The 17313-nt window shown below is 42.3% G+C and overlaps 1 protein-coding gene across 2 annotated transcripts in view; it reads right to left on the reverse strand.

Moving 5' to 3' along the window:
- The window catches only part of abcc8 (ATP-binding cassette, sub-family C (CFTR/MRP), member 8), a 58476-nt gene that overhangs the window by 16051 nt on the left and 25112 nt on the right, over positions 1–17313 (reverse strand). Inside the window, exons 14-20 of one of the 2 annotated variants that reach the window (XM_054619510.1) lie at positions 15882–15996; positions 15490–15669; positions 14196–14268; positions 13970–14075; positions 7244–7279; positions 5312–5350; positions 4806–4904 (exon numbers count right to left, since the gene is read on the reverse strand). In XM_054619510.1, the coding sequence (XP_054475485.1) occupies positions 4806–4904; positions 5312–5350; positions 7244–7279; positions 13970–14075; positions 14196–14268; positions 15490–15669; positions 15882–15996 (648 nt within the window). The remainder of the gene's footprint in view (positions 1–4805; positions 4905–5311; positions 5351–7243; positions 7280–13969; positions 14076–14195; positions 14269–15489; positions 15670–15881; positions 15997–17313) is intronic. The other variant, XM_054619511.1, reaches the window with a different exon arrangement.

Raw genomic sequence — 17313 nt, forward strand, 5'->3', positions numbered from 1 at the left:
TGTCTGCTGTTTGTTCCCGCTTTGAATAAAGCTCCTGAGCATTACTCTGTCTCCTGGTCGTACTGCACTTGTGTCCACACACCACCCGTTACAGTACGATCTGGCCAGAACATGGATCCAGCACACGACACCTCGCCACTGGCTCGGTTCGCGTCTATGGAGGAGGCGATCCAGAGACACGGAACCCAGCTCGCCGCCACCACCGCCGAGGTTCACCAGACCTTAGTGAACCAGGGACAGGCTGTGACCGCCTTGACGCACCAGGTCCAACAACTTACGGCGGCCCTCACCCAGATTCTCACGGCGACACCGCCGTCATCTGCTCCGACTCACCCGGAGCTGTTACCAGCGCGTTCACCGCCGGTCTCAGAGGTCCGAGTCGGCGAGCCTGAACGTTACGCTGGGGATGCTGAGGGCTGTAACGCATTTCTGACGAACTGCTCCATTTTGTACACCTTCGCCACCGAGGAAGCACGAGTGGCGTATTCTATCAACCACCTGACGGGGAGAGCCCGCCTGTGGGGAACGGCTTACATGCTCGGCTTGGCGGACTACATCAAGGATGAACTCATCTCCTTCGAGCTGCCCACCTCTTTGGACGGTCTGATCGAGGTGACCTCTCGACTGGACCGCCGCATCCAGGCCCGGCGGTTGGTAAGGCGCCAGGGTCGTTCCAGCCACGATCGTTCCAGCCACGATCGTTCCAGCCACGATCGTTCCAGCCACGATCGATTCCCCAACGTTATGCACGCCACAACCCAGCATCATCCGCCGACCATTCCCCCTCATTGAGAGACCGAGCCCATGCAAGTGGGAAGCACCAGACTCTCCACTGAGGAGCGTGATCAACGCCAACAGAACAACCTCTGCATGTACTGTGGCCAGGCTGGCCATTTGGCCTCCAACTGCCCGGTAAAAGCTCGGGCTCGCCAGTAGTTAAGGAGGTACTGGTGAGCCGAGCCGTTTCCCGACCCTCCTTCTGCCAGAGACTCCTTTTCCACGCCAAGTTACTCCTACCCGAGGGTTCCCAGACAATCTCCACATTTTTGGACTGGATAAATGCATTAATGACTCTCTCGCGGCTGGTCTCATATGCCCCTCGTCATCTCCTGCGGGGCTAGGGTTTTTCTTCGTGGGTAAGAAGGACAAGACCCTCAGACCCTGCATCGACTACCGGGGTTTGAACGAGATCACCATCAAGAACCGTTACCCATTGCCTCTAATCACCACTGCATTTGAGCTCCTCCAAGGCGCCACCATCTTCTCAAAACCCGACCTCTGCAACGCCTATCACCTGGTTCGGATTCGAAAGGGAGACGAGTGGAAGACAGCCTTCAATGCCCCGAAGGGGCATTACGAATATCTTGTAATGCCCTTCGGGTTGACTAACGCTCCCGCCGTTTTCCGGACCTTGGTAAATGACATTCTCCGGGACATGTTGGACCGACATGTTTTTGTTTATCTGGACGACATCCTCATATTCTCCAAGACCAAGGACCACGTCACAACTCCCTGTATGTGAAGGCTGAGAAATGCGAGTTCCATGTGACCACCGTTTCCTTCCTGGGTTACATTGTATCGGGCGGAAACATCAAGATGGACCCCGCAAAAGTCGCCGCCGTTACGTCCTGGTCCGTTCCTGAATCCCGCAAACAACTGCAATGCTTTCTGGGGTTTGTCAACTTTTACCGGAGGTTCATCCGGAGCTACAGCTCGGTCGCCTCTCCTCTCACCGCCCTCACATCCTCCAAGATCCCTTTCCACTGGAATCCTGCAGCCGAAGAAGCTTTCCAGACCCTCAAAACCAGGTTCACCTCAGCACCCATCCTCCAAGTCCCCGATCCGGATCGACAGTTCGTGGTGGAGGTGGATGCCTCCGACGTGGGAGTCTGGGGCGTTCTGTCCCAGCGCTCGGCTGCCGACCAAAAACTGCATCCCTGCGCCTTTTTCTCCCGTCGGCTTTCCCTGCCGGGAGAAACTATGACATTGGGAACCAGGAATTATTAGCGGTAAAGCTAGCCCTGGAGGAGTGGCACCATTGGCTGGAGGGGACCAAGCTACCATTCCTGGTATGGACTGGACGCCGCTGCCGTCAGACCTGGACGAAAGCCCGAACAGCCCTGCTTCGGTCCGCCGACCGCTACTCGAATGCTGCCAACCGACACCGCATTCCAGCCCCGTCTACCAAGTGGGGGAAAAGGTGTGGCTGTCGACCCGGGACCTACCACTGCGGGTAGAATCCAAGAAGCTGGGGCCAAGGTTCATCAGTCCCTTCGAGGTCGAGAAAGTCATCAACCCAGCGGCAGTAAGGCTCAAGCTCCCCATGTCCATGCGCATCCATCCCACGTTCCACGTCTCCAGGGTGAAACCAGTCAGGGAGAGCCCCTTGATGCCGGTGGCTCCTCCACCACCTCCTCGCCTCATCGAAGGAGGACCTGTCTACACCATGCATCGCCTGCTTCGCTCTCATCGCTGGGGTCGGGGTATCCAATACCTGGTGGACTGGGAGGGATACGGTCCTGAGGAGAGGTCGTGGGTTCCAGCTCGTCACATCTGTGATCCTCGACTCATTGTTGCTTTCCATCTACAGCACCCGGACCAGCCCTCCAGGAGAAAGACCCCTGCCAGAGACACTCAAGAGGCTCCCGAGTCAGACAGTGAGGCCTCGTCGGGTCCGAGGAACCCTTCCTCCAGACCCCCTCCACCCACCCTACTGAAGATCCGGACTCTGCGGCCTCGGAGGAGTACTAACACTTTGAATCTATAAAAATCACAACGATCCATGTACCAGTCAGATTTCTTGTAGCACAGTGGCTGAGCAAATACTATTCCAGATGCATAGCTACAGTAATGAATTACTTTTAAACTGTACATTGTAAGACACCTTAAGTCAAAACTCTGCACTGTAGAAGGAAAAGTTCATCGTAAAATACCATGTTAAGACTAAGAGCTGAGTACCATAAGCATACAACCATGCTCAAAATGACAATGCTAACATGCTGATGTTCAACAGCAACTTAGTTTAAAGTGCACAAATTGACTATTTAGCTAATTGGCTAAAAATAAAGTGTAATATTATAGACTGTAGAAAAGCCAAGCTATAAACATGGTCACACATAGAGGCGAAGTTGTACCTCCCTTAGTCAGAGTTTTTTGCATTATGGCAGGTGCAGACAAAATATTAATTATCAACATTAAAAGTTTGAAATAACTGTGTATAATTTGTGTTTAAGGGACACTGCAGCAAACATGGCCAGTAGCCCTTTTTCAATGCAGCCACATTGATATGAAATAGCAGGTAAACATGGGTTTAATTTGTGAAATTTGGTTTCTGTTCCATTTAGTTTAGCAGCCTTTTCCAGCGAGCCATCATGCACAATAGCAACACCTTGACAATGTTTGACCTGAATGGAGCAGAGTATCCTTGGTAACAACTGTGTTTACACTATTATTTCATTTCAAAATAGATGCTGTGAAAAAGGGGTATTATTACAGCCTTGAACCAACAGCATAGCATCTTTGTTATAAAACACCGGATGCCGCTATCTTTAGCGTCTCTGGATCCTACCATAAAATAAACTGGCAGTAGGACAGGGCATGGGGGAACAGTGAGATAGGGATGTGTGAAGAGAAAGACAAAGGAGACAGCGAGGAGAGGCAGTGCAGGTTGGGCACACATCTCCACGGTAACAAACCAAAGCCGTCCATTAGACTCAGAGAGAGCCGGCCACCGCCATAAATCCAAGCAACTGACCTTTCAGAAAGACCATTTGTTGTGAGGATGAAAATTGTGAGCGTGAGTAATTGTGTTTGAGTGTATGTCATTAAAGTGAATGTGTGTGTTTTTGAGTGTGCTCACGCAGGCGAAAACAGCATATGGTGTTGAGTGACTGAAACAAGAGACACTCTACACAACGTAGAAACAACTTCAGCCAAGATAAATCCTGGCTCAGTTTCTCTCAGTGTCAAAACAGGTTATCTGGGAAGGCACAGTGTTTTTATTTCACTGGACACAAAGTGTTGACTTAATCAAGCATCAACACGTCCAATTTGCAACAGAGGCCTCAGGGAGCAGGAAGGTTATTTAATCTATTTTGGCATAACAGATTGATCTGAAAACACATTGATTACCGTGTTAAAACTAACAACAAACTACTACACTCAAATTGCCAGATTATCAGGTACAACTAGCCAAAACTAATGCTGTCTAATCCAGCAGTTGGCAAATAAATCGATAAAATCGATAGTGTAACCCTAGCTCTATAGGCATAGGTGGAGCCCTCTCCCAAGGGGCCCTGTCATTCCCATGCCGTTTGCCGAGGAGGGTGTAAGATAGCAGAGAGTGGTGTGTGCTGCCTTAAATACTGGGGGTCTGCTCGTATTAGCATAGAAACATCCAGATTGGCTGACAACTTTTATATTATTTTTCAAATTGTATAAACGTTGGGCAAATGCGTGCACTTGATTCAGGGAGAGTATTTCCCATAGAGTTCATTAGAGGGCTCCACCAGTGCTTAGAGAACTACGGTTACAATATAACAAACAAACAATAAACCCCCCCCCAACTCTCTCCTTTTCTTGTCATCTCTTTAACGTTGACTCTCTCATAGAATCATTAAATGCCCCCAAAAACCTTGGCTAAAGGGTAGCTCTGGTTGAGTCACATCTATTTTCATCACTTGAAATGTACAACACATTCTCATCAACATACAGCAGCACCAGCGGAGAAGCTCTGCAGAGTTTAAACAGATATAACCTTCATTGCAGCATTATTTCAGCCACAGGTTTGGTGCATGAGGTCTTACCTCGGTTTGATCATGGGCATCTCAAAGGTGATGTTCTCCACCAGTGTCGCATTCAAAAGCCAGGGCTTCTGGGAAGCGTAGGCCACAGCACCTCTCTTTCTGCCAGAGGTTTTGAAACACATGCAAAAGTTTCGAACAATCAATAATCTGCTCTTTATGTTTGAATTCTACTTCTTAATCAGTTTTTTGTTTCAGACAATGATTTATTAACCGTTTAACCTCTGGACCACAGGGTCTCCTCAGCCTCAGAAGCTGGAGATGCATGATAACAACTCCAGTCCATAAAGAACTGATCCGGAGATCATTTAAGGCCTTGGTGTGTTTGTGAAGTCTAAATGCAGCTGATGGGCGGAGGGTAAATATGTAAGCAGAGGGAATATCTTGTTCTCTATTATCGTCAGTGGATTTTTAGATAAGCATGAGGATAGCTGTTCCGCTCTGCTGATTATGATGATGCGTCTCCATGGAGACCACCTGTTGTGTAGCATACTGTTGTCTAAACTCACCTGATTTCTCCATCACCTGCTGCATCTCTTTCAGTGGGACTGCAGAGAAAATTTCAAACACAACACACACACACACACACACACACACACACACACACACACACACACACACACACACACACACACACACACACACACACACACACACAAAACACACACACACAAAACACATTAAATAAGCAATACTGTGCAGTCTAAGATAAACAGATTGACTCCATCTTTATCATGAAATGATTACCAGATAACAAATACACAGGCTCTAACCCATATACTCTTCCCTCACCATGGCAATCATGTAATTCAGCAGGCCGAACACAGACTGGCCATCAACTGCCCTATATGAACACATCTATCATTAGCTGTGATCTTATCCTCCCTAAAAATAACGCCGCTACCCCCTCACAATTTTTCTTCCTGTAATTTGCTGATAAGCAAATCAGCATTAATGTGTTAGGACTCTGACGCATTCAGTTCTCAGAGGATCTGATTCCTCAGGCTGAGATTAGTACGTCAACACGGGGTCTGTGGCTGACGGGAAGTTTGTTGCTGTTTGCTGGTATCCTGTTCATCTAGCCTCTAGATGAACAGGATACCAAATAGCTTCCAGAGAGAGACATACTCTAGATTCTTCTAGAGTATGTCTCTCTATGGAATCTGCACTATCACTGTAAAGGCAGAGTGTTTGAGAGATGAAATTATATGAACAGACTTGCTCAAACACTGAATACACATTAAACTTCAAAAAATGTATGACTGTATTGCTATTTTAGAAACTTGCAGGCTTCTCAAATAAACAGAAACACTGATCTGACCGTCTGTTTTGTTACTGGCTCTTGATCCATGTGGTAAATAATTAAGGGGAGAGTTGAGGACATCTTATATTTCATCTTGACTGGGGGTTGAGGTGACACACGCACTATGTGCCATCCTTCTTTCTTGACTATATATGAAAATATACGCATATATTCAAACCCAGACAATATTAGAAGAGTATAAATGTTAAAAGCATTTTAGATTGAGCAGAGCAGTGTGTGACTGGTTCAAACAGCATCAGATCATATAAACCATGTGTGCCATAAGGTGGCAAAATTGGGTTTTAGAAATCATTGTATAGTTTTGAATACCGTATTTAATTTTGCAAAATATCTGAGTTGGTTTGCTTCCTGTGTGTGAGGTTGCGTATGGTGTCTTGACGAAATGAGCCCTGTTTACAAAATTGTGCTTAAGCAACCGTAAAAAACTGTGAGAAAAAATATTAAATTAATCTAAAAATGAGAGTTTTTTGTATACATTGAACTCTGAAATGGTCTTGATTGACTGTGCCTTGTTTCTGTAGACACCCACACTTTAAATAAAATGCTATCAATACACACAGACATTTTGTCAGTGTGACAGAAACAGCCACTGACAAGACACCCGCTGTCAAATGCTCAGTTGAAATACTGTAGCAAAACACAGGTCAACATGAATGCCTCAGAGAGTGTGTGTGTGTGTGTGTGTGTGTGTGTGTGTGTGTGTGTGTGTGTGTGTGTGTGTGTGTGTGTGTGTGTGTGTGTGTGTGTGTGTGTGTGACTGTGTGCGTGTGTTGTGTGCGTGTTTGTTTGTGTGTGTGTGTGTGTAACTCCAGAGTGAGCGGACAGAGCTTTTTTTAAAAGAGGCACTTATAATTTCCAGTCCACTATTGTTTATGTGCAACAGCTGAATCAAAAGTCTCTCCTCTCATCAAAAATAGTGCACTGCAGTATGTTTGCACTTTTAAAATATTCCTGTAATCCAGGCTGCCAATATTTGGTAATGTATTTGACTGATTGTTGTCCTCAGATGTTCTCACAGGTTTAAAATGGTCCTTAAAGACACAACTAAAAAACATGATGGCACTGATTTGTGTTTAGCTTTGGATGAGTGGGCTTTTTTCCATTTTCTCCAACTTACCTTTCATCTCCCTCAGACTCCCTCAGTATTGGCATGCTGCAGAAAATAAAGGAAGGAAATAAATAAATAGAAGTGTATCGAACAATTTTTAGAATGAAATTACTCAAATTGTACACACATACACACACACACACACACACACACACACACACACACACACACACACACACACACACACACACACACACACACACACACACACACACACACACACACACACGCAATTAACCATTCACAGCTGTTTGAGCTTTCCAGATGCTCAGTAGTATTTTTAGGTCTCCCAAGTTGACACTCTCTTGTCATGAGAAGGTGACTGCTGATTTACACCAGTTAACTGTAGCAGCTCTAATATCACAGCTGTTAGGAAGAGAACTGGTGACTGATATTTAAGAGGCTATAACATGCCACAAACATACATGTAAACACCACTTTTTTTACAACTGACTGTAGGCTTCATCATTTCCTTTATTTTGATCTCGACTACAAACCTTCAAAGTTTTGTGACTGCATCTTACACAGTTGCAAACCTGTGGCTTTGACAAAGTCTGTCCACAGACATATAAACTGACAAAGAACTCAAAACTGCTTCTGTGGGGGTTTCCGCTACAGTAAAGAAAAAAAGATCCATTTGACATAAAACAATGATGGTTGCAATTAAAGCTAGCTCTTAATAATATGTAGGTTGGCTTTCCATTTCCGTGCACCAAGATATCTCAAGGAATACTATCTGTGCCTGGTTTTCCAAAAAGGAGGGAATCTGTCTAGAATTACAGGAATGAATTTAACGAAGATGATGGCAAGTGGCAAGAGCATGTATACATAATCTAAACACTACAAAAATGCTTCAGTATTTATGTTACACTTTCTGTCAAAGTCAAAGCATTTTACGCAACATTTTTTTCCATTTCAATTGTGTCATAAGTAAACAAAAATGAGATATGGACATTGTGGAAAATGAATTCCCCTAAGACAGGACTGAAAAGGTGGAAAGATTACAACATAAATATCATTTCATTTCCTTGGGTATCTAGGATACACAATGTTGAACAACACCCTTTGAGAAAGAAAATGACCTCATCACCTCATGACCCTTGAAAGACACTCAAGTCTGATGGAGGGCTGATTGTCTTTATATTGCAGCAATGGTAAAAACAGGGTAATCATCCTAAGAACTTTCATCTCTGACTCAAGTAGTGAGGTCCTTTTCCCCCTCAACTCAATAAGGTGACCTTAGAGGAGAAGTCATGAGGGAGTGGTAATAGACAGTTACAATCAGCAGCAAAAAAACTCAAGACTAATCACCAAAGCCAAGCTGAGGAACCGCCCACAGTTGTCAGCCAGTTGATGTGATGCTGTTTAATACTTCTGCATGCAGGGTTTGGGGTCACAACCTCCCCATAAAACTGCCTGTGCTGCCCAGTTTGGAGACTCTGGACCTAACTGTAAACAAGATATCCAACCTGCACTGCTTTGACTGGATACTGAGGTCAAGCTACAAATAGTCATCCACGTTAGTGACAGAGAAGTCCAAGAGGCTCCCTGCTCTGCCATATATGGGCTGAGAGAGCAGAGTGGCGACGGGAGCTGGTGGGTGAGAAAGGGTGGTGGTTGGAGGTGGTACCACAGTTGGGAAGAAAAGATTGTGTTTGTAAAAAGGAAAAGGAAAGATGCCGCCCAGCATGACCTGTAATTTAATTAAGATTTAATTTAACCAAAAACTAACCAGACTTTATGAAAAGCAAGCAACTAACACAGCAAATAGTGACACTTAAAGCATGAAGCACAACTTGTTTCTGATGATGTTGTCATCATTCTGTGTTATTGTATTGATTGTTCCTTTTTTTCGCAATGTTACGTACTGCCCTTAATCTCACCGAAAAGCAAAGAAAAGTGAGATATAAACTGACAAAGAACTCAAAACTGCTTCTGTGGGGGTTTCCGCTACAGTAGGTTTCTCCTGGACCACATTTTGCCATGATGATACACAGACTCACAAGGTGAAAACAATACCAGCTTTGCTGTCATGGATGTGAAAAATCCATTTAAATAAAAAGGAAAAGAAGTGATTCAGAAAATACAAAAAGCAATGCAGTGCTGCTCAGGAGTCATAAAAAATAACAAAAGGAAAGAAAAAAAGATCCATTTGACATAAAACAATGATGGTTGCAATTAAAGCTAGCTCTTAATAATATGTAGGTTGGCTTTCCATTTCCGTGCACCAAGATATCTCAAGGAATACTATCTGTGCCTGGTTTTCCAAAAAGGAGGGAATCTGTCTAGAATTACAGGAATGAATTTAACGAAGATGATGGCAAGTGGCAAGAGCATGTATACATAATCTAAACACTACAAAAATGCTTCAGTATTTATGTTACACTTTCTGTCAAAGTCAAAGCATTTTACGCAACATTTTTTTCCATTTCAATTGTGTCATAAGTAAACAAAAATGAGATATGGACATTGTGGAAAATGAATTCCCCTAAGACAGGACTGAAAAGGTGGAAAGATTACAACATAAATATCATTATCATTATGTCGAATAGCGGGATGGACATTTCCTTGGGTATCTAGGATACACAATGTTTAACAACACCCTTTGAGAAAGAAAATGACCTCATCACCTCATGACCCTTGAAAGACACTCAAGTCTGATGGAGGGCTGATTGTCTTTATATTGCAGCAATGGTAAAAACAGGGTAATCATCCTAAAAAATTTCATCTCTGACTCAAGTAGTGAGGTCCTTTTCCCCCTCAACTCAATAAGGTGACCTTAGAGGAGAAGTCATGAGGGAGTGGTAAAAGACAGTTACAATCAGCAGCAAAAAAACTCAAGACTAATCACCAAAGCCAAGCTGAGGAACCGCCCACAGTTTTTAACTGTCTTTAATTAATGTAAATGCCAATAAAGTCCAATAATGACAGGGAGTAATGGTGCATGTTCAATGTTATGACCACGCCTGATAATCACTGCCCTATTTGTCAACAACTATTGATTTTAGAGTCCTAAAGAAAGCCTTTCCTTTACTTGCCTTTTTAGCTAAAAAACTGAAACCCAGCTACAAACATTACATTACATTACATTACAGTCATTTAGCAGACGCTTTTATCCAAAGCGACTTACAATCAGTAGTATATTACATATCATTCACCCATTCACACACTGATGACAGGCTACCATGCAAGGTGCCATCTGCCCATCAGACTCTAACTAACATTCATGCAACATCCAGTCCACACCGATGGCAAGCAAATATAAACATAATTTATAGTTAAGTGCTCGTTTCACCCTCTATTTTTGGACACGGAGTCAGCCAGTTGATGTGATGCTGTTTAATACTTCTGCATGCAGGGTTTGGGGTCACAACCTCCCCATAAAACTGCATGTGCTGCCCAGTTTGGAGACTCTGGACCTAACTGTAAACAAGATATCCAACCTGCACTGCTTTGACTGGATACTGAGGTCAAGCTACAAATAGTCATCCACGTTAGTGACAGAGAAGTCCAAGAGGCTCCCTGCTCTGCCATATATGGGGTGAGAGAGCAGAGTGGCGACGGGAGCTGGTGGGTGAGAAAGGGTGGTGGTTGGAGGTGGTACCACAGTTGGGAAAAAAAGATTGTGTTTGTAAAAAGGAAAAGGAAAGATGCCGCCCAGCATGACCTGTAATTTAATTAAGATTTAATTTAATCAAAAACTAACCAGACTTTATGAAAAGCAAGCAACTAACACAGCAAATAGTGACACTTAAAGCATGAAGCACAACTTGTTTCTGATGATGTTGTCATCATTCTGTGTTATTGTATTGATTGTTCCTTTTTTTTCGCAATGTTACGTACTGCCCTTAATCTCACCGAAAAGCAAAGAAAAGAAGTGACACTACACTGAAAGGTGAAATATATATATATTTTTTATATTTATTAAAGTTTGAGATTGAAAGTTTATCTTGATTTTGGAACCAGCTTTTGACTGATCAGTGGACCTTGAGATATTTTTGTCAACTGTTGTTTCCACAAAGTCATTTGGATATTTCAACGTTTAGGCCAAATTGGACAAAATTACATCTGCTGAGGAAGATCACCTGATATGTGTTAAGTATCCAAAATAGTTCAAATTACTTGATTATATAAACACATGATGAGCTCAGGCTAAGTTCTGAAGACATGAACACCCTCCGCTGATCAGTAACAGTTGATTCTCAGAGCCACCAGTCATTGTCAAATGAGGCAGTCTTCATAAATCTGACACGCTTGTACACTAATCCTTATGATTAGTGATGCAGTTTACTCTTTCAAGCATATGCTGCACTCATTCATCTTCTTATCACCCTGTGTCAGCTTTTTCTTTATAAGCATTTCTTATCTCAGTGGTTTGTATATGCTGGGTTTTGGTATGTGCTGAATCCTTCACAGAGTCACAGACCCTTACCCTCCCAGATCTAATGTTGCATCCACAAATGTTCCTGATTGTAACACAGCACAACAATAACAACAACAAACATGGTGGAAACATAAGGACACACTCCTCTTAATGTGTCTGAATGCTTCAGGAGGGCAAAGCTCCTTAGTTTCTCCCTGGGACACATGATAAGTGAGAGGGTTCGGCACCCGGCATGGTACGCAATCCAGCCTAATATCAGAGGGAGTGCCAGCACGGCCCTGTCATCGAGACAGAAGGAGGATCTGTGTGAGTGTAACTGCCAGGGAGACTGTGACAACTAAGAAGGGGGAACTAAACTTTGTTGACAAATGGAGAATGCTAACGGCGCTATCCTGGGGAGGTGACAAGATACTCAGATGCAGGAGATAGAAGGTCAATGACTCCCAGAATGCATTGTGTGGAATATGAGTATTGGGTTTCAGCAAAGCTATTTTAAACATGCTCTGCTCGCTTTTCTAGATCCACTGGGTTTACTTCTGCTGAAACTGGCTATTTAACTACAAAAATGTTTTCTTTTTTTTTTTACATTGAACCAAATTAATTCCAAGTCAATGCTTTCAATATAAATTAACTGTAATGCAATGGTAAATAAAATAATATTAACTGGATAAGCAGGTTACGGAAGATGGATGGATGGATGGATGGATGGATGTATATTTTACATTCAATTATAAATGCACACTGAATTCTAACATCAATTATGCACTCTACCACCAAAGCAATATCCACCTGACTGGAGCGTATTAACATAATTAAACAGTGTATGTTACAGCAAGGGCGACTCCCTCGGGATAAGTTCCTCTCAGTCCTCCCCCTCTGACATCTTTCGATCAGGCAAACATAAGCATGCGTGCCTGTAGAAGAAAAGTTGTAGGTATCTGCCCAAGAATTGGTTCAAGATGTCACCATTATACTGTACTGCTTCTGTCAGCTGCCCTTGCACATCGGTGTATAGCAGTGGCGTCACTTACTAATCCTTAGCTGTTTTATTTCAGACAGCAGCAAGAAAGCTGTGCTGCACTTCAGAAATGCTTGGGAAAATGTAGCTTGTGTGGGCGCTGCTGCACTATTTGATCAATAAAAGAGGGAAGCTTAGGAAAAGCTATGTGATTCAGAAATAAGCAACATTACTGAGAAAAGTAGTAAATTTGTAGCGCTCCTACTGCTAATCATGCTAATATGACCATTTCATATCTTGTCACATAAACAACTGAGCTAAAGAAAGCTACTGGACATGGGCAGAGGCTTTTAAAAAAAGTCAGACTCAGTGATTTCCCTCCTGATACAAGAGTCCAGTAGAGATTACCTTTGGGGAGTCACTAGCTAAAAAGGTCTGGTATCATCGATTTAGCACTTTTGTCCAAAGTGACTTCAATGATCGCATTCAACATCCATAGAAATAGAGCTAGATGAACTCCAAAACTACGAGTATTTTTTCAAGGAAATGAGAGGTTAGTAGTTAGAGTAGTGTACGTTGGTGTTGTAGCGTGCAGCCACAGCCAGTCTGTTGGGATGTTTCCCCTTCTGCATTTGACTAATTTTGGGTCATTGGTGCATGAAAGGATCTTCACGTTCCTTTACACTCTATCAGCATTAAAATCAGCAATAGCAGCTCGATTTTACTGGCCTACAAATCCATTTATGTTATATTGCCATGTCATGATAAGAGGTCTGATTCTGAAGCTAATTGCATTGCCTTGTCAAGGATGTAGAATTTATTGCTTCAAGAAAACACATAAATAAAAGCTCCCTGACAGATCAATTACCAGAGAGGTTGAAAAAGAATGAGTCGGAGTTCCACACAAGCTGAGAATGAAGAATAAACCATTGACATGATATTAACCAGAGTGGCACGGGTCTCCATGAGGAGTAATTCTCTTCCAATTAACCTTTCACCTCTGGATTGAATATCATTACAATAATGAACTGTATAACATACAGTACATGGATTTCCCTGAGGGCAGATGTATCTTATTGCTTTGTCATTGAATGGATGGGGAGTTGGATGATATACTGGGGTGACTGTTGTTTAATTACTGTATTGTATATTGTGTATTAACAGCATTTATCTATTAAAGGAGAACCTTCATAGAACATTATTTAATTAAGGCCCAAGAAACACATTGTCATAATAAATATCAGATAATTAGGACATAAATTGACTAGCGTCATTGCCTGCACCGTTCTAGAAAACTTCATGTTTAGAGGAATGTCTCAATTACTTTCACAGAGGACGTTTTTATCTTAGTTTCAAAGTGTAACGCTAACAAAACAGTGAACTTGTAACCGACCTGTTCCAGGTGACTGCTCCTGATACTCTCTGCATCTCTCCCAGCGCTGCCAGCAACAGGGACGATTTTCCACAACCCACCTGGCCCACAATCATAGTCAGCTTACCTGAGAGGTTCGAGAGACATTTAAGTAAAAAGCTAAGTAACAAATGGAAACTAGAAACAGAAATGAAGTAAGCAGAGGAATTTAGGAGGCAGATTGTAAACCACAATGTCTGACACTCACCAAAAGGAATCTTGATGTCCACGTTAGAAAGTGTTGGTGTTCCATCGGTCCAGGTGAAATAACCGCTAGTTATCTGAGAAGAGCACAGCACAGACTCATCCAGATGTCAAGCTGATATTAACTCACTCTTTAGCAAATAAACAGTCAACATGCCATCCATAAAAAATTAGGCTGAGTGATGCAAAAAGAGGAAAATATGTTTCATTTGTATTCACTTAATGCAGGATACTGGAACTAATCACTTGCAAGATTGACAAACAGAAAAGGAATTTAGCAGTTTTAAATTTTCCAGAGCTTGAAAGAATGTTTCCTACATTTTATGAAACTCCAATCAACAGCATCCTAAAAATAAAAAATAAATGCCAAAAGTGCACATCAGTGCTTTTTAAAAAAAAAAAACTGCAGTGCCAATAAACTAGACACAATAACGTTGTGTTCAAAATATTGAGTATGAGGTACAGACAATGGTGTGATGATGAAACCTCAAGACAGTTAATTTAACTCTGGCAATGTTGTTGAAGAGTAATCAGTCTCCATTCACAAGAGTTTGAGATACTGTAGATTAAATGGGATTTATATGACAGCATATAATGTATATAACACTATGCAGATGTAAACTAAGGTCTTGGCAGTCCAAAAATTGTTCTTCTCTTTACTTGTCAACCAATTGTTGCCATCTATATGCCATCTAATATGCGGATATTGTGCCCTATATTTTACCTTAAAATAAATCAACAATAGTTTAAGTAGATTTATTTTGAAATGTGCATATAACACCCATGAATATGATACATGGTTTTAATTTGCTGTCTGTTAATGCCAGGAAAAATAATTAATTGGTACATATTCATCTTCATTATCTTAATTACTCAAGCTTTGCCTTTATGTTTCTCAGTCTCTACAGGGAGGTGTCTGTTTTCAGGCTCCCTTTTGATTGAAATATTTCACGACACTTTCAATCTATAACTTATTTTGGCTTTTTCAAAACCAGCAGAGGGTGGACAACATTACAGGATCACTGCATAACACAATTTACTGAGTTTTGTCCCTCATGCAAAGAAATATCTTAAAGTCATAACAAAACCTGGATAAAACGTTTATTTTCCCCCATTAACTCAAGTTGGTGTAATTTGAAATGACTGACCTTTAACAAAAGTATAAATGTTGTAAATGGTGAAAGCCACTCTAACTAGTGCAGCAAGAATGATGTAACCTGGAGGAATAGTGCACCTTGTTTCTGACAGGTGACATCTGCTGGGGGGATGACACACTTATTTCTTTTAAACTGTCTCACCTTGATACAGATGTCTTGGTCCACGTCCTGGTAGGGTCCGTCCCCCTCATGGTCCCCTGCAGAGCTGTAGTTGTTCCAGTCGTCCCTCGGTGTGCGCTTCCGGTTCACCACCTTCAGGGGCTGGGGGTGTCGAGACAAAGAGGAGGAGGAGGAGGATGAAGGGAGATGTTTAGAGGATGACTAGAGGAGGGTTGATTAAAATCAGACACAAAGGACAAAGGGATAAATGGTGATATCAATAGGAAGACAATAAGGTGGAGGAAGAAAACAACATTCACAGCAATGTGAGACAGGCTGGACGCAACAGCAGGGGAGATAGAAAGAAACACATTTTGTCTGCTTTATTGCATAAATGAAGCAAACCCAAAATCAGTGTGTGTACGTGTACTTACCACAGCCTGGTATCTATTTTGGTTGTGATTGCTGGAGCCAGAGGTTGACATCACTCTGGGCTCTTGTTCTTCTCCAATCTCATCACTTGAGAAAAACTCACTGAGCTTCTGAACACTGCATTTAAACAAAGAGAAATCAAGTCACTACTTAAAAATCAAATGTTATCTGTAGAATCAACTTGTAGAATATGTTCAAAACATACTGAGGGATGACTCATAATGTATTCAACTTGTGTAGCAGACAGGCACAAGCAACATGAATTTGAATGAACTCACTCCATGTAAAGATAACAGCATCCCTACTGTTTACTGTCATATTTCATTCAGTGACACAGATTGGAAAAAGAGTGGAAAGAGGTTAACTAGCAACAAGCTTCCACTTTCTCTCCCTGTCATACACACTCATATACCTCTACATCTCATGAGTTAAATCACTTGACCTCTACGTCATTACCTAAATGAGAACAAATGCTTCCCTCTTAAAGGCCATCCAAATCTAATTACTAAATCTGTGTTAAATGCCAGATCTGACATTGGGACTCATTTCCTGAAGTTAACTCATCTGTGTATCCATACGTCTCAAAGACATTCAGTAAAGAGTAGAAAAGTACAGGTAACATGCCACAGTGAACCCTGTGTGTTAGTTATATACACTGCAGCAGAGGCACCAGTGTGAGAAGCATCATCAACAGCAAGATTAAATGAGAATGACACTTGAAAAATGAAAAGTTTCAGTCCACAGGAAGACAAACCGATTCTATTATTAGCATCAAATGTCAACTTTAAAAATGAAATCTAATCTTACATATTTAAAGGTGCACAATGACTTTGGATTCTCCATATTAGCTTATTAGCTTTTTTCTCTACAATGAGACATTTTCTTATGTTGAGGTGTGAAGATGAACTGAACTTAAACCGCAGGGTTTTTTTATTCCTGGTGTCTGACAAAATGTGTCAGATCACACAGCCCCAAAAATAGACATCTCAAAGGATCTCTGCCAAGAGAATCATGCAATCACATGAGTGTACGTGTGTGTGTGTGTGTGTGTGTGTGTGTGTGTGTGTGTGTGTGTGTGTGTGTGTGTGTGTGTGTGTGTGTGTGTGTGTGTGTGTGTGTGTGTGTGTGTGTGCGTGAGTCCCTCTGTCTCATCACACATTTTGCTGCAGCAAACCGCATAACACTTTGATTGGTCAGTTATGGTTAAACGGACTATTGTGGTTCCGGTGAGTTACACTTTCTCAAAACAACTTTTATTGCCTGTTTTATGTTGTCCTTGACCGCCTGCTGAGCCAATAATGACTGCAGGACAAGGTCGTGCATTTCATCTAATAATATTGCTTTTCAATGCTCTGTTTAATGTGAGTAGTGTTTAATTTTTTTGCAGTTAAGATCTCCTTCCGCATGACTATTTTCAAACATTTCCTAACAAAC

This window comes from Anoplopoma fimbria, chromosome 19 (assembly GCF_027596085.1).
Source record: "Anoplopoma fimbria isolate UVic2021 breed Golden Eagle Sablefish chromosome 19, Afim_UVic_2022, whole genome shotgun sequence".
Taxonomy (NCBI): domain Eukaryota; kingdom Metazoa; phylum Chordata; class Actinopteri; order Perciformes; family Anoplopomatidae; genus Anoplopoma; species Anoplopoma fimbria.